At 34.2% G+C, this 24,510-nt stretch overlaps 2 protein-coding genes and 1 long non-coding RNA gene across 6 annotated transcripts; 2 read left to right on the top strand and 1 right to left on the bottom strand.

Moving 5' to 3' along the window:
- Positions 1 to 10: 10 nt before the first annotated feature.
- Positions 11 to 8,187, bottom strand: LOC6647496 (carbonic anhydrase 2). Its single transcript, XM_023178272.1, has 4 exons — positions 8,160 to 8,187; positions 1,736 to 1,807; positions 1,034 to 1,192; positions 11 to 961 (listed from the first exon to the last, which is right to left on the bottom strand). Exons 1-4 carry the CDS (start codon positions 8,185 to 8,187, stop codon positions 303 to 305), a joined length of 918 nt encoding a protein of 305 aa, XP_023034040.1. The 3' UTR covers positions 11 to 302.
- A 4,134-nt stretch (positions 8,188 to 12,321) lies between these two features.
- LOC26528913 lies at positions 12,322 to 13,637 on the top strand. Its single transcript, XR_001450534.3, has 3 exons — positions 12,322 to 12,667; positions 13,415 to 13,529; positions 13,608 to 13,637. It is a non-coding gene; the product is annotated as an uncharacterized LOC26528913 (long non-coding RNA).
- Positions 13,638 to 13,643: 6 nt separating this feature from the next.
- Positions 13,644 to 20,094, top strand: LOC6647513 (synaptic functional regulator FMR1). 4 transcript variants are annotated; one of them, XM_002070673.4, is made up of 10 exons: positions 13,645 to 14,001; positions 15,100 to 15,149; positions 16,839 to 17,207; positions 17,278 to 17,443; positions 17,503 to 17,570; positions 17,691 to 17,991; positions 18,084 to 18,215; positions 18,272 to 18,812; positions 19,430 to 19,507; positions 19,578 to 20,094. In XM_002070673.4, the coding sequence occupies exons 1-10, from the start codon at positions 13,951 to 13,953 to the stop codon at positions 19,967 to 19,969; spliced, it is 2,148 nt and encodes a 715-aa protein (XP_002070709.1). In that variant the 5' UTR covers positions 13,645 to 13,950; the 3' UTR covers positions 19,970 to 20,094. The 4 variants fall into 4 exon arrangements, with proteins under 4 accessions (XP_023034198.1, XP_023034197.1, XP_002070709.1 ...); XM_015177432.3 differs by having other exon boundaries at positions 17,691 to 18,000; XM_023178430.2 differs by lacking the exons at positions 19,430 to 19,507; positions 19,578 to 20,094 and adding an exon at positions 18,878 to 19,023 and having other exon boundaries at positions 13,644 to 14,001; positions 17,691 to 18,000.
- The last annotated feature ends 4,416 nt before the right edge of the window (positions 20,095 to 24,510 follow it).

The following is a 24,510-nucleotide window of genomic DNA, read 5'->3' as shown; positions in this document are numbered from 1 at the left end:
ATAATGTACATATGTATATTTAGTTTGTGTGTGTGTGTGTGTGTATGTGTGTTTAGGTGAGCTTTAAGGCACATTCGTTGAATTTTACACAAATTGACTAGTTGATTTATGATTTCCTTCACTTGTATTACAAATGTTTTGTATGTATAAATAATGAGTATAAATTGTCTGGTTGTTTTTCCATTTTTTGCTCTCCATGAATAAAAATTAAAAAAATTCGTTGTATGCTACACTAATTAGAAACTCAGTGCAAACTCTTTGGTATAACCGCATGGCTGTGTATGTATTCCTGTGTATTCCTTTTAGTTTAGAATTTTACGGACAAGGAGCAACAATGGCAGCATTATCAGTGTACTAAGTCCTGCTAATGCTGTGGCTCCTGAACGATTGGCATCTGGCTGCTCGACCAGCACCACAGCACGACTGTTCTCTCGCTGCAATTCTCGATAGTTATTATGCAATTGTTTGCCCTCCTCGTATTCAATTTCCTGGAATTGATCCACCTGAGCAGAGGTAACAGGGAATGATTCGGCCAACACAATCCAAGTCACAGCCTCGGCACATGTGGGAGTGGTTAATGAACCGGCATAGGTGAAATAGGACGACACTCTGGGTATCAAATCATCCACAGACAAACTGTCAGCCACCTTGGTTGGCTGATTGATATTATCATAGCTCTTTACAGCTCCCAAACTTTTCACAATGCTGCCAATTGCTTCATTCGCAACGCTGGACATATGATAGAGTACTCCAATCACCACAATGCCATCAGGAAAGTTGGCTGCCATGGTTATATTTGGATAGATCTTATTGCGATGGACTATGTGAGCCTCCAAGGGATAACGCTCATTATTCATTGTATGCTCTGACCACCAATGCAGATGAATTTGTTCCACCACAAAATCACTCAACAAGGCTCCGCCACTTAGAGTCAGATCGTGATTAAAACCGGACATTTGAACTGTGGAGAAATTGAGAGAATAAATACATAAATTATCCAACTGACAATTGGCTATTATATGCTCCAACTTACTTGAGTGGCCATTGTTGACCATTTGTAAGGCAGTCTGATGCTCATCATAGTTCTCGAATTTCAATTCTTCGAAAATGCCCTTAAGCGAACCCTTACTATTTAGATTAATTGGGCTCTGTTTTTTACCCGTATCACACAAACCGCCCCACTTGGGAAAAGCTAAAATTAAATGAAAAGAAATCAAAGTTAAAAATTAATTCAAAGTTTTGACTTTAGAGAGATGGTACATATTTTAAATAGGATTAGGATCTAGTCAATTCTCAACCGAACTTCTAGTCTAATTTTAGTCTAGGGTCTTGACCCCATGTGACTGTTTCATATTTTGGGACGATTGTTTTATTAATAATAAACATAAATCTTTAATTTATTTAACACAATTTCATGTTCAACGTAATTTAATTCGACATTATTGCCTAGAATTTAATACTCGGAATTTCGAGAGCGTGCTCTAAGAACATTTTGCTGGGTCAGTAGTTTTATCATTTGTCCAATGATCTCTCTACACTGTTCCAAGTTCCAAGTATTTGCATACACAACAATTTGGCACAATTTAGGAAAAATATTGCTCGGACAGTTGAGCAAACTACATACATACTATATAAGTATATCCGTAGTTAGTCGTTGGCGTTGATTAACTAATTTTAGCAAATGAACTTTAATGGTCACAATGAGAGGCAGTTTACCGATTGGTTTCGCACTTACGTTCATTCGGATTACTGTCCAAGTCCGGATAGCCCCATTCATTGGCCGAAGTCAGGGCCAAAAGGCAGCAGGCTGCAATTAAGAATAAAAAAAGAAATTAAATATATGCAATTTGGTATTTATTATGCATTAATTTGTTTTGTTTTTTTATTTGTTTATTAAGATATAAACTGAGAGAGTGCAAAACAACAGTTGCCATTAAATGCAAAAAAGCCAAAAAAGAAAACAGTCAACAGAAGAAGAATAAGAGAGAGAGAGATGAATTGTCTGTCTCTCTCTCTGTCAGTCGTTCAGTTAGTCCGTCAGTGGGCCAAGACAACTACATAATGTTTTGTGTATTCGTCTCTTCTTATGGGTTTCTTTTTGGCAACGTCAATAGCCCCATAGCAGCACCTTGCACTTGACTCTTGTTGGCTAAAAATAATCAGGAAATTTATGATGTCGCCAAGAGCAAAAAAAAATCCCAAAATTAAGACAAAAAAAGAAGAAAGCATACATATAGAAACATATGTGCAGAGAAAATTATTTGGCTAACCAATTTCAAGTCATAAACGTGAGAGAATCATATTTGCCACTGGACTAAAAGCATTTTGACAGCCACAGATCAACATATCAACAAAATATGCCACTGACATTGTTTTAATTAGTTTTTTTATAGGGTGAAGCATTTAAAAAAAACTGAAATATCAACATAACTCTTTAATTTGCAATCAAAATGGTCAAATCAACATTAAAAGTGCTCATAAAAATGGCACATAAAAAACCACACATAGAATATAGACTCTCATTTGTTTTTCTCTTGCTTAGTTAAACTTAAGCGTTTATTTATGAGCAAAGAAAATGACGACAACAGCTGAGGAAATTTGGAAAATTTAAGACAAAAAATATACTAAATGTACGGAACTTGCCTTTTTGGCATAAGAATGTAGTAAAAATCATGATCAGCTGACGTAGGGAGCAATTAAATTTTCTCAATTTTCTAAGGGAATTAACAATAAAATCAAAAACAATTTATGATCATGACTAAATGATGTCTTATTTGCCAAAATTGTATGTACTTTTCCTTGTCTAGTTTAATGAGTTTTTATTTGTTGTCTATTGTTGTTGTTTTTCGATACTTGAAAATGTAATCAAGAATTTCCATTTGTATGAAAAAAAAAATTGGAATTGAATTTTTCCATTTTGATTAAAAAGACATTCAATCATTTTTTATTAATATGATATTTTGCTTTTGTTTAATAATAAATGATGAAACTGATTATGACTTATACTAAATACTAAGTTAATGTCAATAGAAAATTAATCACAAGACAGAATCTATTTTTGTCAATCTATTTGACGAAACTTTTGATTATTTAATCAACTCTAGACATTTCGAATTTTTAATCATAGACCCATAAAAAAGTAAATATGAGCATGATGTGTTTTAAAAAGTTAGCCATTACGATTAATTCTATGTTAGGTACTTATTTCATTTCTAAGATATAGTGAATAAGAATGTATATTATCTACTTAGAATAGAAACTCATTTGAAATAGACGTAGTTTGGGGTTAAGTGCTTTGACTTTGTATATCACGTCAAACAAAAATCGAAACTGTTTAAACATAATTTTTGCTTTTTGCTCTTAGTTGTTTGTAATTAGATTTCTTGCTTCCTTGGCATTTTCCTTTTTGGTCTTATTCGTCATAGAATCATGCTTAATAACAGGCAGATTAAACTATTTTTTCTATGGATAGGAAAAAATAGCCATCCGATTTTGAAGTCAACATAATTCTACCGCCCTTAAACTTTGCTTTCCAACATATTTGTCACAATAGATTAAAATTTCTTTATTCTGCATTTAATTTTTTCACAATTCTTCTCTATAAATATGGCAATTCTACTTTTTACGTCTTGTCTCTTGTTATGAATGATATGAAAACCAAGTAAGCCTTTGTAACAATTTGATAGACCATTGAAATTTCTAATTGTAAGCTATTTTAAAGTTTAATTTAGTTTATAATATCTCAGCCGTGATTTCCTAGTTATTAACGTTAGTTAGAACAACTACTCGATGTGCTGTGTTTTTAATGCATTTCTTAATTATTTTTTTTGTTAAACACACATCGTTTTTTAGCCGGGATTAAAGTTTGTAGAAACTTGACCAACTTTGCCCATTTCGGATATAAACTTCTATTCATTACTTAAATTGTTCTTATTACATCGTCCTCTTTACTTAAGTCTTTGTCCAATATAAACGAATGATATGAACAAAGTTATCTCTTCCTACACTAAAAGTTATGTTTCTATTCTACCAATGTCATAATAAGGTTTTCTTAGTGAGTTGTTGACACATAGAAGCTAAATCCTTTTGCCATTTCTGTAATACCCTTTTAATTAGGGTATTACGTTTGTTAGAAACTGATTCATTGTGATAATGATATTTTATATGTATATATATATTTCTATAATTATTATGTCAAATTGTAAATATATATAGAGTGATCTGATAAGATCGGTAAACAAAAGATCTTTCGAGTGTTGTCTAAACCACTTAAATGATTACAAGTTTTGATTATTTTCCGCTTTCATCAACTTGAACTATTTGCAAAAGCGATGCGATTTTGTATAATGGCAATCACATGCAACAAATGTCGAGCAACAATTTAAACGGCAATTAAGTGTTTGCATGTAAAGTTTATTTAATTTAAGAGAAAAACAAATAATAAAGAATTTAGTAAAAAAAAAAAAAGAAAACTGTTCAAACTGTTCAATACAAACCCCCTTTGATCTGCGTATAAAAAAGTTAACAACATGTTAAACAAAATTGGGATAATCATGTGAAAAATGGCACAAAACAAGCAATCGAAATTGCACTTGAAAAATGAAATGCATCGCTGGACATATAGTGAAATTCTTGTTATACATATACACATACATACATACATATATCTCTATATATGTAGTTGGAATATGCTTAACATATAACGTCTGTTCTGTCTGTTTCTTTGGCATTGCATTTTTGGCCATGTCAGCTTTAATTCAATTTATTATTTTGCATTGCACAGCAGGCGAGATAATGTCGAATTGAGTTGTTTCATTTTTCTGTCAAATCACTGTTGCCATTGCCGCCCCTCCATCCACTCCCCTACCCCGCAGATATCAACACATCTTAGACATGCGTTTATTTAACTAACTTGCTATGGGGTACTCAGTTCTTTTCCATATTGAATTTTATGAAGATTTTTACAATCGGCCATAATACACTGATAAAGGGAAAACATTTCGGGAGTGAGCCACATTTGATTTGAAATTGTCAATTGCTTATAGCAGCGAGGTAAGATAAAATGCCAGCACAATCCGGATCACGTGAATATATCTATATAGTTACCTTTAAACAAAAAAAAAAGTGTCAAGTACCCAAAATCGAAAGGCGAGCCCCCATAAATTATGGGTTGGGTTTATCCAATTATTAAATTTTATTATACGTTTCTTTTCTCTCAAAATTTATTATCCTAAAAATGAGTGAATATAAAAGTATATCTATAAAAAAGGAAAGAAAGCCAATTTAAGTAATTCTCTTTATTTTTTGGAGGACTGTAGTTTGATTTTTATAAACAAGTTAAAACCTTTTCAAACCATCTTATCTAAAACCATTTGAATTTGAACTTGGAGAATGGTGTAATTTAAATTACTTAACTAAAACTATTTACCAAAGTTGTAAATATTATTATTTATTATTTAAAATTCTGTAGTTAAACTAATCAGTTTACTTAACTAGTTTTTTTTTGAGCCGTTTATTATATAACATTTTACTTTTCCAAGTGGACTCGTCTATGGTTGTTTACAATTAAAATAAACCCAATATTCTGTCACTTATATCGGATATTTGATATCTTCTCTATTATCTTGCCCCCATACTGTGTGAGTGAGGAATGTGTCAGCAAAAAATGAAGATTGTTCTTCAGCTGCTTCTAATCAGAGGAAGACTTTGGCATTCTGTTGCTGACGCGTAAATGTTGGTATACCCAGCCCAAAAAAAAAAACAAAAAAACGACATAATGGGGCAAATATCTGAAGTCAACCCCCCATAATAAGCACCTGCTATTAATTAATAACAAAATCGCAGACTATATGGTGTGTGTGTGATTTCTAATTTTATGGAGTTTCATTTAATTTTTTCTTTTTTTTTTGGATGATCATGATTGATTATGATAGAAATTTTCCGTTCAACTTTCCAAGTGCCCGTCATATCAGTGAAATAAAAATAAAGGGAGTTAAATGGCATACAATATAAATTAATAAACAAACTGATAGTGCGAGGGAGAGAGAGACAAAGATGTAAATGCAGTTCATTACACTGTAATTGAGATTATGGTATGCAAATACTTGCAAACAGAACGGAAGCACTCTGAGGGAAAGGGATTTATCAGAAGAATGGAACGATTTCATTTCACACGCCAAAAAAAATCAACAATTACAATTCCTTTGTATTAAGAGTAGACGCTTCATTGACTTTGCGTCAGGGGATTGGCTGGAAAAGCAGAATGTTCTCTGCCCTTTTCATCAATGGGAATCATCAATTGACGTAACAAAATCAAAAGAGTTTATTTATATGTAATTTAATCAGCTGAAATGACATATATGTCAAATAAGAGTATATCTTCATTTCAAATCACTGCTAATCTGAAAACCATTTGCTTTCAGTCGTCTTATTATCGGACCAATTTTGTTTGATAATGGCGCCTGTTTCCAAGTATTTTAGTATATGTTCGATTAGACTTAATCTCATCTCCCTCAGACATCCATAAACTTTTATAGGCAGACTAATTGCAAGTTAATCGTTTAATATGCCCTACAGTCAAAAATTTACCTTATCTGAAGATTTATTCACATGACGTACAATTACCTGACCACTTAAAGTCTTTTTGGGTTTTTTCTTTGAATTTGATATGAATAGTTGGCAGATAGTTCAATATTCTTCCTAATAACCTTACATTTTGGGTTGACCCTTATCAACATTTTAGGTACCCCCATTGGATGAGTCATTGAGGTTTTTGGGTTTATCATTGGCCTGCAGAGGATTTGCAAACAAATAATCAATTTATTTATTTGAGTATCATTTGATGATTCATTGTCAAATGTTCTAAGTAAACTCTTTGAATCGGTTGGCTTATTGTAGTCATAGATTCAATGATTGCCTTCAAGTATGTATATGTATGTGTATATATGTGCCGGGGTTTCTTAATTAGCCAAAACAAAAAAAAACTAAGCCCCATTGCCTTATAATTGTAATGGGACTGAAAGAAATTTCAGCTGTTTAAATGTGGTCCGAACTGGTTTCAATTGTTCTACAGTAAGAAAGAGACTTTGTCACTCAAGTAAGTTTCTAAACACTTATTTTAATTAATATAATTAACAAAAATTTTGTGTAATCTAGTCATAAGTGAAACAAAGACAATTTTAAAGCATTTTGCCGGCCTTTTGAGATAAACCCAGAACTGCTTAGTTGCAGAAATTTTAAAATCCTTGACTAATTAACTTTTACGTTTTTTATTTCTTAACAATTTTAAATTTCAAATCAAATTGCAAATATATATTAAAATTTCAAAATATTTAAAGTCAAATGGGTTACTATCCAGTTAATTAATTATCGTTAATTATATTATAGTTATATATTTCGAGAAAGGAAATTCAATTCAATCCAATTCAAGAAATATAAATAATGATAATAATAAAAACCACTTAATTGAAAAAATATTTTGGTCATTTATGTTACATTTTGCCAAACATTTATAATTGATTTACAAAAGCAGATTAATAAAAACGTTTGAAATTTTTGACATAAAGTTACTTTTGAGCAATAATTGCTTTTAAAAACTCTTTGGCCACGAATTTTTTAAAGCAAATGCCTAAAAAATTGAAAACTTTTGTATCAGATAATGACGTTAAATTTCTAAAACTTAACAATTTAGTTAATATTAGAGCAAAAAAAAAGATTTGACAACAAAACACTGTTTTGTGTATCTTTCAAATCTACAAAAACTTTGTGAAATTTGGTAAAATTTCATATAAATTGAAAAACTTATTGCAAATATCCGCAAAGGAAATTGAACTGTCGTCTAACTAATCACACACTGCCATCCCATTGTGGGAAACTACAATTATAGAATATGTAGATAGGTGATATAGCATATATATCATAGAAAGAAGACCGACATGTAGTATTTGCTATAGCCTAGAGCTTAATCGCAAAGCCCATTGTCTTATTTCCACTGTCCACTTATCAATGCAAAATGATCGGCTTAATTGCAACGCAACTAAAAAATAATTGTAATTAATAGCAGCGACAATTTTCTTAAATTTTACAAGCACTGAGATTCGATGGGAATTTGGGATTGAAATAAAAAGGGCAGGTAAAACAAAAAATTTACAAAAATTTACCTAATGTCACGAAGATTGGAAAATGCATTTTTATTTCACTTTTTTTTTTAGATTTATTTAAAATTTATTTACAATTAGAACTTGCACTTAAAAATTCTTAGAGTTTATTTAGATTTTTTTTTTTTATGTTAGGCAGAAGGAGGCAAGAATGGAACACGGAACTTTTCAAAGTCTCAGAGAGAACTCCAACAGTTTGTGGCAAGGCACGCGTCTTTTATAACGGGAATGGGAAACCGCAACGGGCGTCAGCGGCAGCGGTGACCAACAACCAACCAAACGCAACTGAAAACAGAACTGAAAAGCGAACCCCGAGGTATCCGAGCAATTCATGTACTCGAACCTACACATACATGGACGTACTTACACATCCACAGGCACACACACACAGATACTGGCACGAACACAGGCGCACACACACACAGGCAAAGTCACATGAACAGCAGCAGCTAACTCAATGCGAATTGAATTGAATTATGGCAAGGTTTGTATTTATTTTTGGTCGGTTTTTCGCTCTCTCACCGAACAAATATGAAAAACTACAAAATGGAGAAGATTTCTAATCCCCTCTTAAGCATCCCCTAATCCCCCACCCCCTCACTTACATAATAAAGATATATATTTATAGGTAATGGCTCGAAAATATGCTAAATAAAAGCCTAAAATTATGTTCATTCTGCTTACGTTTGCACATTTTGCATTAATTTATTAAAATTTTGAGAATTAATCATAATTTAATCAACCGAAAATGACCAATTGTTGCACCCACATATCATTTAACAAGGGGCAAGCAGCATACACAAAATGCTAATTGAATCAAATAGCGGCCACATGAGACAAAACTGTGTCGAGTAAGTAGGGCTCGGGCAATAGAATGTTGAGCGGCTGGGCAAACGGGGCGTGGCATATAATCGCCAGTTGTGAACATCATAAAAAGGGCAGTTAATCTGTGAGTGGAACCAAAAAAAAAAGAGGCAGCAATAACTGCAACAAAAGTCAATGTCACAGCCGGCAGCTGCCTTTTTGGCCTCTCTGCCTGCTGTCAGCAATTTATTGTGGCAAAAGAGAGAAAAAGAAAGAAAGAGAGAGAGAGAGAGGGAGACAGAGAGCTATTGAGCGAGCAAATCAAAATGCATTTCCGCCGCAAATCGATTTTTGAGAGCAATTGACAGTAAATTACTGTCAAATGCAGCTTGCAATGCGGTGAATATCGTATTAGATCTCTATATGCTCCGCAATTTCAGCTTAAAAATGTTAATATGACCTTTCTACATTTAATTTGTTTAAAATAAATTAAAGTTAAATGAATTAGTGAATAAAATTTATGCTAATAATTTCTTAATTTCTTTCAAAATTAAGAAGAAGCCTGGGATACACCAACTACTTTCTAATATTTACCTTATAAACTTTACTGTAATTGTTTTATTTTTTTGGTTTAATACAATCTTGATTTAAGCTCCAACATAATTATACCATACACCCATAGGGTGAAATGGTATATTAAAGTCGCCAAAATGTATGTAACAGGCAGAAGGAAGCATCTCCGACCCCACAAAGTATATATATTCTTGATCAGGATCAACAACCGAGTCGATCTAGTCATGTCCGTCTGTCCGTCCGTCCGTCCGTCTGTCCGTATGAACACCTAGATCTCGGAGACTGTAAGAGCTAGAGCCACCAAATTTGGTATGTAGACTCGTGTAGTATGTAGAGTGATCAAGTTTATTTCAAATTTTTGCCACGCCCCTTTCCGCCCCCGCAATTTAAAAAACGCGTTTATCTCAAAAACTATTACAGCTAGAGTCACCATATTTGGTATGTATATTCGCTTAGTAAATGCACACATTTTGTATGTATAAAAATTTTGCCACGCCCTTTTCCGCCCCCGTAATATGAAAAAACTTGATTATCTCCCGGGATTTGTTACCTTATGCAATCAAATTTGGCACACTCAAATTTAATACTAATATCTAGCAAAATTCCAAATTTGATTAAAATCGGACAAAAAACAGTCGAGTTATGCATATAAACATTTTTCCATAAGGCCGGAGTTGGCCGTTGGCTGGTGGGGGCGCTATTGTGCTCGTATGACTGAGTGAGCGAGATACTAAGATATGCTTGTAAGAAGCATGTGAAAATCCATTTGTTTAATAAAGTTGAAATATTTGCTTTACTGGTGTATGGTATACCTAAGTCGGCGAGACGACTTACTTACTTCATTTTTTTTTTTTAATTTAACTTATGATTTTTCTTACATCTATTATTTTAATTTGTATTATTTGAACATAAACTGCAAAACTGATCATTTTTTTTCGTTATAGCTAAAAACAAAGCTATAGTATAAATATGTTCAAATCGCTTCAAAAGTCAGAAAGAGTATAAAACAGACCCAGGCGATAGATACAAAACTTTTGACTTAATACGAAATATGAAATTTATTTCAATGTTTAATTTACTTCAACCTAAAAAATAAGCATTGTGAGTTTATAAAGTAAATCTCTTAAAAAAAGAAGACATTTTAGATATACATACATACATAGTTTAAAGAATTCATGGGTTTTATAATATTTAAATTTTGGCAGGTTTTCTTAAAGTCTTGTATGTAAAGTATGCCACTAAATTTAGAATTGTGAAAGATAAATTAAAAAAAAAAAGAAAAACTAATTCGATATTGTGTCACTATCTCAAAATGCAACGTTTTTTGAATTGGATTTCTTATAAAGTAGTTGCAGAAACTATCTTAAATGTAATTTTGAGGCACAATATTAGTCAATCTTAAACAAATTAAATGACCAAAAACCAGATTTACCCAAACAGCGACTGATGAAAAAAGAGCGAATACAAATTTGTAAATTAATATTTGCAAAAGTTCAATCTCTATTCAAATATTTAAGTAAAGTTAAGTAGGTAGCTACGTTATTCTACATCAATATTGTTAAGTAAACCGAACAAAGCTGACAATGCAAAATGTATTGAAAATTCATTGAATATGCAATTTTTAAATATTTAATGTAAACCTTGAACCTTATTAAGTTGGGGAAAATTTCTGACAATATTCTAAATCAACTAAATCTCCATAAAGTCAACAAAAGTCTTATGACCGTATCTCTTTATTTATAGCAAAGTTTTATTTGATGTAATTTCGAGTGGCTTTCTAGATTTATTACCCACAATGTATGTGCCAAGTGTGTTAATAAGCCAAGAGTAGGGGATTCACCCGGTAAGAAAGGCCAAAAAAACAGAGACATTTGAATATCAGTTAAAATGGTCAAAATGAATGTTTGCTCAGTTTAATAGACTTCATCAAATTGCTGGCCTATGAAATTATTGCAATTTGTTGCACAAATAGCTAAATTGCATGCCAAATGAAATGGGGTCCTTTTAGTTTACTTAAATATGTTCATTGCAAATCAAATGCTAGAATTATAAATAGAAAATCGCTGCACCTTTTTGAGTGTTTTATCAGGCATTCGCATCAATTTTAGGGGGCGAATGCATTTTGTTAACCGCCGGAAAAGCAAATAGATAGACAAGCGCGATGACAAAATGCTTTCTCTCTCTCTCTCTCTCTCTTTCGCTCTGGGCAAGTGGCACGCAATCCGGAGGGGCGGGGTCCCACATGTGACAAATTGTGCACACTCGCTGACCCCAATAATTATTACAATTACATTAAGCGACAAATAGGGCCAGAGTAAAGTTTAAATAAACAGCGTGTGACAGACAAAATGTATTGCAAATTAAAATTGAACGGCAATCAGACACCAATTGAAAAGCAATAAACATGTGATTTCGATTTGATTTGCTGATCGATGGTACAATTTAATTAATAAAATGAATGGGTGCCGGACAGCAAAGTGAGCAATCATCAATTGGTGTTATATTGAATTTTACGTTATTTAATAAATATTGGCGCGTAAATTTAAAATGTTTACTCACTGGCGCCACCACCTTGATTGCTTATCTTTTGTATCGGAAGTAATCGATAACATGTCGAAAATAATCGATAAATCGAGCAGTCAGACAACGCGCCAAATTAAACAACGGAGTGGCAACGCTATAATCCATAAAAAAAAACGTTTACCAACACACAAATTTAGCAGACTTCTTCACTTTTCAGTACTGAAATCTAAATTTTGGTCGTAGTGTAAAAATTTCAGTCTCAGTCGGCCAGTTAAATGTTTTTAGTAATCATTGAATTAGTTAAGACAATTGTTTTATACGTTAAATTTTACTGTATTTTTTTACTGTTCTTGGCATTTGGCAATCGTACCATTAAAAAAAAGAAGAAAATTGTTAAATAAAACCAATGTTTATTGGGTAACACGTTATCGATAACACGTTGCCGAACTGCGAAACAGAGTGCAAAAGCAAAACGAAGAGAACGCAGCGCAACCGAGAAAACCAAATCGAAGCAGCACTGCAAGCGAGAAATATTTTTATTTTCTAAAAGTTTATTGCCAATTTTAAGGGATTTGCGTGCATCAGAGCAAGGAGTCAAGTGCCGGTTAGCCGTAAGTTAAAATATATTTGAAACATTTCATCTATTGCAGCTGTAAAATGAGTTCCCAAAATCTTCGGAAAAGAACCGAAAAAAAAACGAAAAAGAAAAATGAAATTTGCAAAGCGGCAGCGCCGGCAGCGGCAGCGACTGCGGCGAATTTGAATGTGTGTGCAGCTGAAAGAAGAAAAAGGGCTACGGCACGAATTATAATAAACGATTCAAATTCAAATCACTTAAATGAAAAACTAATATGGGAATTATGTTTAAAAACGTATGGATATAATGTGTGTGTACATTTAATATGTAAAAAAAGTTCAGCATGTGCCTGTCATACAGTTCATGGGTGTGTGTGTGTGTGTGTGTAAGACGGTGCGGCAGAACGTGTATGTGTGTGTGTAAGGAATTCTTATTGGAAAAGCGTGCTCAGCAGTGTGAACGAACGAATAAAACATTTCGGCGGCCGCTGCTTTTTATGTGGCTGTGTGTGTGTGTGTGTGTAAGAGAGAGCGCTGCTCGCACGGCATACGAAAGAAAGACAAAAATTGAGAAGAAGAAGAAGCCGGTGCTGTCACTGCCTCAGCTGACGTAAACGTCGCTGTTGCCGCTGCGTTTAATATGTGTGTGGCTGTGTGTGTGTTTTTTTTTATTTATGCCCAAAATAACTTCAAACTGATTTTTGATTTCTTCTTTTTGTCTGTCAATTTAAAACATAAAAAATATTCATTTATTTATTTCCATTCTGAAAAATTCTTAACAGGAACAGCAAGCGAAAAGACTGACTACAAAGTAAGCAGCAGCAGCATCAGCAGCAGCGAAAGGAATTTCACCCAAGGCTAACTTCAGGAAAAAAAACTTCACTTCACTCAAATTTCGTGAGTATGAAAGTTAAAAAAATTTTCGAAAAAAAACATGATAGAAAAGCTTATCTAATCACTTTCACATTCCCAAAGGCAACATCAGCAACAACAATCAATCACCATATATAAAAATATATATATTGAAAACTTGAAAGGAAAAAAAAAGGGTTTTTAAAAAGAATCAAAGAACATTTTCTTCCAACTGCTTTTGGCTTGTTTGGACAACCACTTTGAAGGATAACGACGATAACCCACAACAACGAAGAACAGAAGGTGGACGAGCACGCGGCAGCGGACGAGTGTGCGGGGGCTAAGGTCCAAGAAGCAGGCGGGGGCCCACAATCATAACAACAACAATAACAGCAACAATTGCAACTGCAACAGCTTCATCTGATCAATCAAGTGGATAACAACATTTGCCAGCACATTGGACATTATGGACGATTTGTTGGTCGAAGTTAGACTTGATAATGGCGCCTACTATAAGGTATGAGGGCGGGCAATGAAGTCTCCTTAGGCAATTGGCGCCGTTGTCTTACTGTCTGTCTGCCTGCCGCCCCAGGTTCTAATTTCGTGAATTTTAGCTTTATTTCTTCTATAAATAACTGCAGCATTTTGTTGAGTGGAGTCTCGACATCATCCACACACACATACACAGACACGCGTAGAGGGCAAACGCTGGCACTGACGCAGCGTCGCGGCTACTGCACTGTCAATCTTGTATGTGTGGGTGCAGCGGCAGCAGCGACAACAACGTCAGTAGCTTTGGTCAGTTTTTAGCTTCTTTTTATGTCATGGTTAGGTGATTCCCCCTTTTCCGATAAAAGCAATATTATAACAAAATATTGTGCTGAGATTTATGTATGCCAGGAAAGTCTTCTTCTTTGAGATTAAGATTTCAATCATTTATGGTTTTGATCGTCCCTTCGTTTATATACCTAACTTCTTGAATTACTAGTTGGTTATATAAAGATTTATTTCTTCGTTTCGCCAGGAAACTCACGCATCCTCTGTTTAAAAGTAGAATTTCATTCATCATTTTTTGCTTATTGTAAGTGCCATTCTATCAAATATTTGTTTTCATAAATCTCCAGGCAACTCCCTTCACTTGATTCGCTATATAAATAAGCATCAAGTTGTCATTCAATGATTTTTGCAATTTCAGACGATCGCTATTTGTGAAGAAGCGGTTGGAGGGGTGGGGTTAAGACATCGATGTTTTTCAGATGAATCAGCTTGAATAGCGTACAATTATTTGTTTTTCTTTTAGATAAGGTTTCCATAGCTTGTCTGTCCCCCATTTGCTGCATGCATTTCTCAATTTCAGAGGCATTTCTTTACGCTCGGTTTTTTTGTTTTCTTTTTACTATTTTTTTTTTTTTTTTTTAGAATGATCATATAAATAAATAAATTAGATATACATATGTATGTAGCTAAAAAGAAGAAATATCATAAGGCATACAACATTAATGACACACATTTTTCTCTCTTTCTTGCTCTATTTTCTCCCCGCTCGCTGCTGTCCATCGTTCTCCCTCTGTGATGGTTGGTCTCTGCTCTGCTCCTTCCGCAACGACGACAACAGGGCCAGGTGACAGCTGTCGGTGATGATGGCATCTTTGTGGATGTGGACGGGTGAGTTATCTATCTCGGGACAAACAAACAAAACAGCAGAAACAAACACACACACACACACACAAGAGAATAAGAATAAGGGAAAAACGTGCGAATTTGATTTAAACAAAAACATGTAAAGTGTTTTGTATACATATTTTCCAACTAATTTGCAACAATTAATATAATCTTGGTATATGCCTAGTGACGCCTCAAATGCCGACGACTCGTCGTTTTTTTTGTTTTCTTGCTTTTTGGCATCAAAATTAGAAATTAGAGATGCTGGGCACGCATCATTAATGCTTTGCCTCTGCTCTCGACTCTCGTCCGCCTGTTTGTCTTTCTGTCTGCCTGTCTATCGTTAATTTGGCGCAATTTGTTAAAATTCTCTGCTGCTACCGCTGCTGCTGCACTAACATATCTCCTATTTGGTGGCGTCATATAGACAAACCAGCTAACTGACTGACGATTCACTGACCAAAGACGACATGGTGTCTTGCCGCACTCCGCCCTGACAGCTTTTCAAAGCCAATAACTGTGTACATATGCTTCTGACGTGGACTCTCTCTTTCACACTTTTCGGTTTTTTCTTTTAATCTAACGGAGGAGGGGCAAGAGGTAGCCAGCTCCTGCCAAAGCGCTGTCAAGTGCGAACGACAAATGCCACTAAGCAGCAGCACCAACAACAACAACAACATTTAGCCATCTTGGTCAGCATCCAAGGAAACTATTTTTAAATACTAAATGAGAAAACATTTCTATCCCAATTTTTTTAAAATGGCCATGCCAATTGGTTCAATCAATTTGCAACTAATGTCGATAGATTGAATAGTTTTTCGAATATTGATTAGTATTCAGTTCAGGTTTGACAAAGTTGCAGGGGCTATATAAGTAGTTTTTAATTATCAGATGCTTTGATCTTAATTGCTGCAACAATAAAATACAAAAAAATTAAATGTCATTAAAAAGTATAGTATTTTACATATATAATTTATTTTTAGCAATGATGATAGATGCCATGAACGATAAGGAATATTAATCTGTAAAGAATATTTTAATTAATATTTATTAAAAGAGAATTTAATTACTTATCAGAAGAGTATACAATATTCGATGTGTTCATAATAGAAAAATTTAAATTTTATTCTTCTTGTAGATAGTTTCTTCATTTTGGTGGTGGTCTTTTGCCTGTTTTGTGGCCTGCTGCATTTTTGTGACATTTTTGGAACGAAAGTTTTTAGTGTTTTTGTTTTGGTCTCATTTAATTTTGTATTCTATCCCCCAATGGTTGTGAAGAGGGGGGGAGGGATACAATGTCTTATATGTGTATGCAAGATATTCCTCTTTGAGTTGAGCTAAGCGGCAGCTGAGTCTAAATTTAGTTGGACCATCCTGTATGTGTATCCACTGTGTTTGGTTGTAGTCCCTCCCTCCCTCTCCTTTCTTTCTTTTGTGAATGTGTGTGTTTTTTGTCTATATGGCATTTCCGATTTGTGTCTTATGCCGCGGACACTGTGCGGCACCCCCACACTTGTTGTTGTTGTTATTGTATGTTTGCTTGGCATTTAGCCAAATATAAGATGCCTCAGTAGAAGCAGCAATGGCAGAAGAAGTTGCAATTGTTTTTTTGGCAAACACCTGTCGTTAGATTTGTTTTTCCTTAATTTAACCAAAAATTTTAATTGTATTGCATTGTTTGTTACATTGCAGTGTGCCCGAGGTTTTGAAATATCCGTTTATCAATGTACGCCTGCCACCTGAGGGATCTGTCGAGACATCGTCAGCGGCGGGAGGACCATCAGCAGCGGCCTCAACGCCAGCTGGAACACCCAATTTCGAGGAGGGCATGGAAGTTGAGGTATTTACGCGCACAAATGAGCGCGAAACCTGCGGCTGGTGGGTGGCCATCATCAAAATGCTCAAAGCTGATATCTGTGCGGTGGCCTATACTGGTTTCGAGACACCCTATACCGAAATCTGTGAACTGGGCAGATTGAGAGCCAAAAATCCAAATCCGCCAATAACACCGAAGTCATTCTATCAGTTTACGCTGCCTGTGCCCGAAGAATTGCGTGAAGAGTGAGTTGGACAGTTGGATTAATAATTCTTGCAAAGTCGTTACATTTCGTGCATTTATTTTGTCCTTTAGAGCCCAAAAGGATGGAATACATACGGAATTTCAGCGCACAATCGATGCCGGTGTTTGTAACTATAGTCGTGATCTGGATGCCCTGATTGTAATTTCCAAATGGGAGCACACTCAGAAACGTGCCGGTATGCTCAAGGATATGCATTTTCGTAATCTATCACAAAAGGTATATATAAATATTGGCATTCTCAATGAAATCAGAGTCAAAATAATTCGAAATTTCAGGTTATGCTCTTGAAAAGGACTGAAGAAGCTGCGCGTCAGCTCGAAACGACCAAACTAATGAATCGTGGGTAAGTGGACTTAAGCCACTTGATGACTCAAATGGTAGCAACTCGAATACAATTATTGCCTACTAGAAGAGCCATTGTTTCGATTGAATCACTAATTGCTTGGTCTTATCATCTGTTTAGGAACTATGTTGAGGAATTTCGCGTGCGCGAGGATCTCATGGGCCTGGCAATTGGTTCGCATGGCTCGAATATACAAGCAGCACGCACGCTGGTCGGCGTCACCAATATCGAGCTGGAGGAGAAATCATGCACATTTAAAATTAGCGGAGAAACTGAAGAATCAGTGCAAAGGGCACGCGCAATGCTTGAATATGCCGAGGAGTTCTTTCAAGTGCCACGTGAATTGGTGGGAAAGGTGATTGGCAAAAATGGTCGCATTATACAGGAAATTGTCGACAAAAGTGGTGTCTTTCGAATCAAGGTGAGTGCTGTGAGTATTGTGCGCTCAAGGAGAATATTGCCTTATGTATATATATATATATTTTTTGTTTATATTTTCAATAAACGCAACAGATCGCTGGCGATGATGAACAAGACCAGAATATACCGCGTGAATTGGCGCATGTACCATTTGTGTTCATTGGCACTGTTGAGAGCATTGCGAATGCCAAAGTGCTGCTGGAATACCATTTGTCCCATCTAAAGGTGAGCTATACTATGCTGTCTCAAGAGAAGTGTCAACTAATTACGGTTTCTTGCAGGAAGTGGAAAAGCTGCGCCAAGAGAAATTGGAAATTGATCAGCAACTGCGAGCCATTCAAGAATCCTCAATGGGCTCCACACAAAACTTCCCCGTCTCGCGACGCTCTGAGCGCGGCTACAGCAGCGACATTGAGTCAGTTCGCTCTATGCGTGGCGGTGGCGGCGCCCAGCGTGGTCGTCGTGGACGTGGTGGTGGCGGCGGTGGAGGTAGTGGTGGCGGTGGCGGTGGTGGAAATGGTCTAAATCAACGTTATCAAAACAATCGACGCGATGACGATGACTATAATTCCCGCGGAGATCATCAGCGCGATCAGCAGCGTGGCTACAGTGATCGTGGAAGTGCCGGTGACGGTGTTGGAAACTATCGCGGTGGCAACGGCGGCGGCGGTGGAGGAAATGGCGGTGGTGGTGGCAACAACAGACGCGGTGGCTCAAATCGTCGACCTCCACGCAATGATCAGCAAAATGGCAGGGACTATCAGCACCTTAATCACAATGAGGATATGCGGGAGACACGTGAAGTGAGCAGTGTGGAAAGAGGTAAGTGAAAGGAATTTAGGATTTCAATACTTACCACCAAGTAAAAAGACATTTTTGGATCATAGTTTGAGATTACAATCCATGTACTTGGAGTTTTCTTAAGAACTGGCGAATAGCACAAGGAATGATTTATTTTGTACGAAATTAAAGAGTTGGTCCTTGTATTGCATTATATTATGAGAAATATATTCTACTTATTTGGTTCTAGTAATACTTTTATGGCTTTGGCATATATGTATATTTGTAAACTGAAGTTCTTCGCAATTTCCTTAGATGAAACCAGCTAATGATAAAGTTTTGCCAAGCAGAAAGCCAACAAAAGTATTTTAAAGGAGTTATAATAGACATTGTTTTGTCTATGAATTATTTGGCACCAAGAATCATTCATTCCACCGGTTTGGTGGATTGAAATCTTATAAATTTTAACTCAATACCTATTTGTTTAAATAGTCAGACGCATGTAACCACAGATTTTCGGCTACTCAAAGTGTTTTTTATATGGAAAATTGCTGAAGAGGTGTAGATCCAGCGAAAAGTAGTTAGCAAAGGAGATTACATCATAGTTGATTAGTCAATTATTGAGGTATTCAACCCTCTACCTTTTTATTTTACTACAGCGGATAGCAACTCTTCGTACGAGGGCAGTTCGAGAAGGCGTAGAAGGCAAAAGAACAACAATGGAGCCACCAATAATAGTAAGCTTTAAAATTTAAACAAATATACTTTCAAGAGAGGATCTCATTTAAATAAATTTTAATTAATTAGCAAATGGTGCGTTGCCAAATAACAACAAGCAACCACAGCAGCAGCAACAGCCGCCGGCGCAAACAAATAAGACGTCACAGAATAATGCCACCGATATCAATAAACAGAATAGCGGCAATGCAAACAATGCTGGCGGTGCAATTAAATCGAAGGATTCGGTTCGCAATAGTGAGAATAAACAACAACAACAACAACAGCAGCAGCAACAGTCGGGGCCACAACAGATGCAGGCGCCGCCACAGCAACAGCAGCAGCAGCAGCAAGCGCCGAAACCGCGACGCAACAACAAGAACCGTAGCAACAACCACACAGATCAGCAGTCGGGTCAGCAGCAGCAACAGCAGCTGACGGAGAACATTAAAAAGGAGGGTCTGGTGAATGGCACATCCTAAACCGCAGCAGCAGCAGCAATTAATGCAACTGAACACAACAACAACAACACGAATTGCAGATCGTTCGACGAACAGCATCAACAACAACAACACCCGAGAAAAACAAAAACAGAAATTAGTTTGCGCGCAACAAACAAACAAATGAAACAAATCGGATGCAGGCAAACGTAAATTTTAATGTTAATATCGTTAAATATCGCCCCGACACACATTACAACAAAAAAAAAAACAAAAACACAAAAAAAATCATTGAAAGAACGCAACACCAACAACAAAAACCACAGCAAGGAAAGAGAAGAGTAGGCAGCATACAAAACAAACAAGTAAATTGTTGGATTAACTATTTCAGTAACTAAAAACAAAAACGAAAGGAAAGCCGCAAAAATATATAAAAAAAAAACAAAATATACATGAGATATGTAATAACTGTAAAAGCATATACATACTAACAACACACACACACACACAACATACTCAAACACTCATAATATAAATATATATATATATACACACACACACACACATACAGAGACAGATAGACCGTTCGAATTATACACAAAAAGGAATTGGAAAACAGATCCTCCTCCTTAAATGCCTGTGCCTAGGCTTTTAATATGCATTCTAAATACACCAACACAAACAATTCAATAACGAATCAAAATAAAAATTATGTATAAAATTTAATTAAAAGGCAATTATTTGCTACAGAAATAACAAGAACAAAACAAGAAGCGATTAACAATTTAAAATGTATTAACAAATTTATACAAAATCCTAAGTTTCCGTCTCGTAAATCCAAGGAAATGTTCCACTTCTAAAGTGTCTTCTCCCTCTTTTGGTTCTCTTTGAAAGGTATATTTATATGGATACTTTTAAAGGAAACAGAAGAATAAGAAAAATTCAATATAATTGCTTATTTTTTTCTTTATTGGTCTTGATTTTTGTTTATTTTATTTATTTCTTTTTTTTTTGAATGAACAAACGAATTTCTGATTAGTTTAGTTTGTTTTGTGTATAATTCGTGCAACAAACTATGCAAGTGTCGAGACAGTTTTTTTTTATATATATATATATTATATATATTAATATTTTTATTAAAATCTACTTTTTTTGTATTATTAAATGTTTAGTTTCCTTGGCCGCAAAGTGAAGATGAAAAGTGGCTAAAGGAAAATGCAACAAGAAAATCGAAAAAAAAACTATTGTTTGATTTACATGGAAAATCCTCTCTTATTTTGTATAATGTATTTATTACTATTATTAACTCACACGAACATACACACACACACACACACACACACATTAAACAGGCTCGCTCGAACACACACACACACACACATTTAAACACATTAATTTCTGGCAATTACACATGTTCAATTTTCGTTTCTTACTTTTGCTTTTGCGCTCCCTCCTCACCCTCAAATGAAAAACAAAAAAAAACTATGCGAGTAAAAATCATGCGTATACTAACATTAGTATCTTCTATTAAATACTCTTAAATTATTTAAAAAATTACAAAAAAACAAAAAAAAAAAAAAAAATGCCACAGCCTTCAGCAGCAGCAGGAACAACAACAACGTCATTGAATACAATCAATAACAACAAAATGCAAATATAATAGAAAACTTAAAATAATTTAAATTAGTTCAAAAACACCAAGCGCATAATATTACAAAAAAAAAAATATATATATATTTGTATATTTACATTTATATTGTAATAATACAAACAGAAAGGTTACAGATAAAAATGCAGCAAAAAAACGTTCAAGAACAGCAACAAAATAAAACGATAAACAACAAAAACTTCAAAAAAAAAAGGGAATCTTCTCATTCAATTGAAGAACAATGTCAATAAATTGTAAGAAATGCAAAAACAAAAAAAATAAATATAAATAAACACCTTTTAACATTATACATAAATTCTATAAAAGAAAACAAAACAAACAAAAAGGTTAACGATAAATTAATAATGTTGAGTAATTCAAATTAAAAGTAACAGAAAAGAAAACAAGCATTATAATATATAAATTTAAATGAGTAAAACAAAATGGAAAACAATGTGCGATTTAAAATTATTATTTATATGAAAATGAACTTATAAAGAATAGAATTATAGCAAGTAAATTTTATTAATTTAAAATTTATATGTATACATAAAACAAAAACAAAAGAAACAAGAAAAACGGAAACAAAAAACTTAAAAAAAAAACAAAACCTTTTGATATTTTATTTGCCATATTGAAACTTTTAGTTCTTATTTAATTCAATCTCCGTTGACTTTAGACTCTCCACTGATTGATGGATTTAAAAAATACTCATTTCAAGGAACTCTTATATATTTGAAGTTTAAATCCCGCAAAGATTTCGTTTTGATCTATTCGCATTCAGACAATCCTTAATAATCCAAGCCTTTGCTTTCAGCTAAATGCAATCGTGGGTCTCCGACTTGGTTTTTGACGAAGATGGCAAATCATGATATGAGGACTTGAATTTCCTTTAACTTTAATGGCATACTGAAAAAGGGAGAAAAGGAAAACCTTTTAGAATTTACAAATGTTTGTTAAAATGCATTTATTAGGACTAAATTTTAACTACAAAGACAGCCAGAAAATGTATTCGGAATTGATTAAAAATTAATGTGACAAATTAGTTTTTAATACAAATTTTATGTACGGTTTTGTCAACAAGTCTTCGCTTACCAAATTTTCGTCCAATTTACGTCCATGTTAGATGGATTGGATTTAATTCTTGTTAGATATGATGTTTTGCAAATCGATGGTATTTAAATTGTTAAGTGTTAGTTAATGCTGAAAGAGTTATGTAAAAAGGCCGGTCACATACTGAAACCACTTTCAATTAAGGTTAATGTCAGTGTGAGACCGGTTTGACGCAACTCTTAAATATAATTCGAATCGATTATGAGTGCATTTAAGATTTGATTAGTTAGTTAATTTTTAATTCCATTGAGGATTTGGTGACTTAGTTTGTTTAACATTATTATTTTCACTTGGGAGTACGAATTAATTCAATATTTTGTAATATATGCCCAGCTACTTTTCAAATCCATGCAACTGATCAATTCGCCATTTGATCTTAAACCAACCAAGTGAATTCATGAGGAATCTTGGTTATTTTGTTGGTTTCGAAATCCACCTTACTTTAAATACCTTTATTTATTTGCACTTTTTTAATTTTCACTTACAATATTCGAAGTGCGTTATTAATTAGAATTAGTTATGACGTCTATTATGTGTTTACAGCCCAATTTCAATTTTTGAATTGAAGGCCAGTTATGACCTAGTTTTTTTTTCGCTTGTTCCGATTGTTGTCATGGCCTGTCGCGGCGGCAGTGAAGATAGTGGCTGTGGTTTATTGTTTTGGCAATTTAATTGGCTACACAACCAGCTAACCACACTGCCAAAGCGCATAGCCAATAGAATGTTAAATGAATTCTTTCATGTAGAAAACCGCACAAAACTAAACATTAATTTTCATCAATTTCAATTTAGAATGCTCAGAGGAAAAATCTCTTGCCATTTGCCTTGTTTGTTGTTGATTTTTGTTTTTATCTGAAATGGATATGAATATAATTAGATTTTTAAGTATTTATTGCACAATAATTTGGATAGATTTTAAATAAAATCGTTACGTTTTCAGTGGCGCCATCTATAAATGTGTATGTGCGTCTGAGTAAAAAGTGAGCCGAAAGTCCTAAGGTTGAGTAAAAAGAGAGCCGGAAGTGCTAAGGTCTATTTAAAATGTTGCCATCGGATTTATTTTCAATGCCCGCGAAAGATCGCCGATATTTAAAATTTATAAAAATCATAAACTTTAATCGGCTCGAATTCTTTCGATAATATTATATCTAAATTGGTTTACCAATTGTTTTTAGATATGTACATATATCGATAAACCTTAAACTGATCTTTGTTAAATATGAAAATTTTTAGAAGTTTGCAACCTGAAATCGATATATTTATATAGAAATTTGAGATCGACTTTTTCAAATCATGAAAATAAATAGTTTTCGCTAAGAAATCTTTAAAGATTTCGACTGTTATTGGAAGATTTTTTCAACACAAAAAAAAGAATTTAAAGATACGAAAATCATAAAATACAAATGAATTCATAGAAATAGAAACGGATTCTAAACAATACTTAAAAGTTTTGAGATTATTTTGGAATGGTATTAAATATATTCTTAATTTCTGTACTTTACAATATCCAAGGTCAAATCGAGATCGTGTGCAAAATTCTAAGGTGTCACGTATTTAGAATACGTCAAAAAGTATTTGAACAAAGTAAATTAATGAAAATCATGTAATAAACTAAAGGCATTTATTCTTCGATTTTCGATTTTTGTTTGTTAAATATTGCCTTGTTTTTAAATTATCATCAGACATTGGCTTATTGGGCAGACCTTAAACGATTAGTCTTCTATAAAGAACTTTCTTGACAAAGTTAACGTACAGAAAATAGTGACCAACCCATGTACATGATTGGTACATATATCATAAGGGAAGGTTACCCTTTACGTGG

Source organism: Drosophila willistoni, chromosome 3R (assembly GCF_018902025.1).
Source record: "Drosophila willistoni isolate 14030-0811.24 chromosome 3R, UCI_dwil_1.1, whole genome shotgun sequence".
Lineage (NCBI taxonomy): Eukaryota > Metazoa > Arthropoda > Insecta > Diptera > Drosophilidae > Drosophila > Drosophila willistoni.
Note: the sequence above shows the minus strand (reverse complement) of the source record. Positions and strands in the feature narration are given on the sequence as shown.

Excerpts from the sequence above, each read along its gene's own strand:
- LOC6647513 (XM_015177432.3), top strand. The coding sequence starts at position 13,951 with ATGGACGATTTGTTGGTCGAAGTTAGACTTGATAATGGCGCCTACTAT. Across the intron at positions 18,001-18,083 it reads TTCGAATCAAGGTGAGTGCT|ATCGCTGGCGATGATGAACA; the intron begins GTGAGTATTGTG and ends TAAACGCAACAG. Across the intron at positions 19,508-19,577 it reads CAATGGAGCCACCAATAATA|CAAATGGTGCGTTGCCAAAT; the intron begins GTAAGCTTTAAA and ends TTAATTAATTAG.
- LOC6647496 (XM_023178272.1), bottom strand. The coding sequence starts at position 8,187 with ATGCATTTTCCAATCTTCGTGACATTAG. Across the intron at positions 1,808-8,159 it reads TCCAATCTTCGTGACATTAG|CCTGCTGCCTTTTGGCCCTG; the intron begins GTAAATTTTTGT and ends TCTTAATTGCAG. Across the intron at positions 1,193-1,735 it reads GGACAGTAATCCGAATGAAC|CTTTTCCCAAGTGGGGCGGT; the intron begins GTAAGTGCGAAA and ends ATTTAATTTTAG.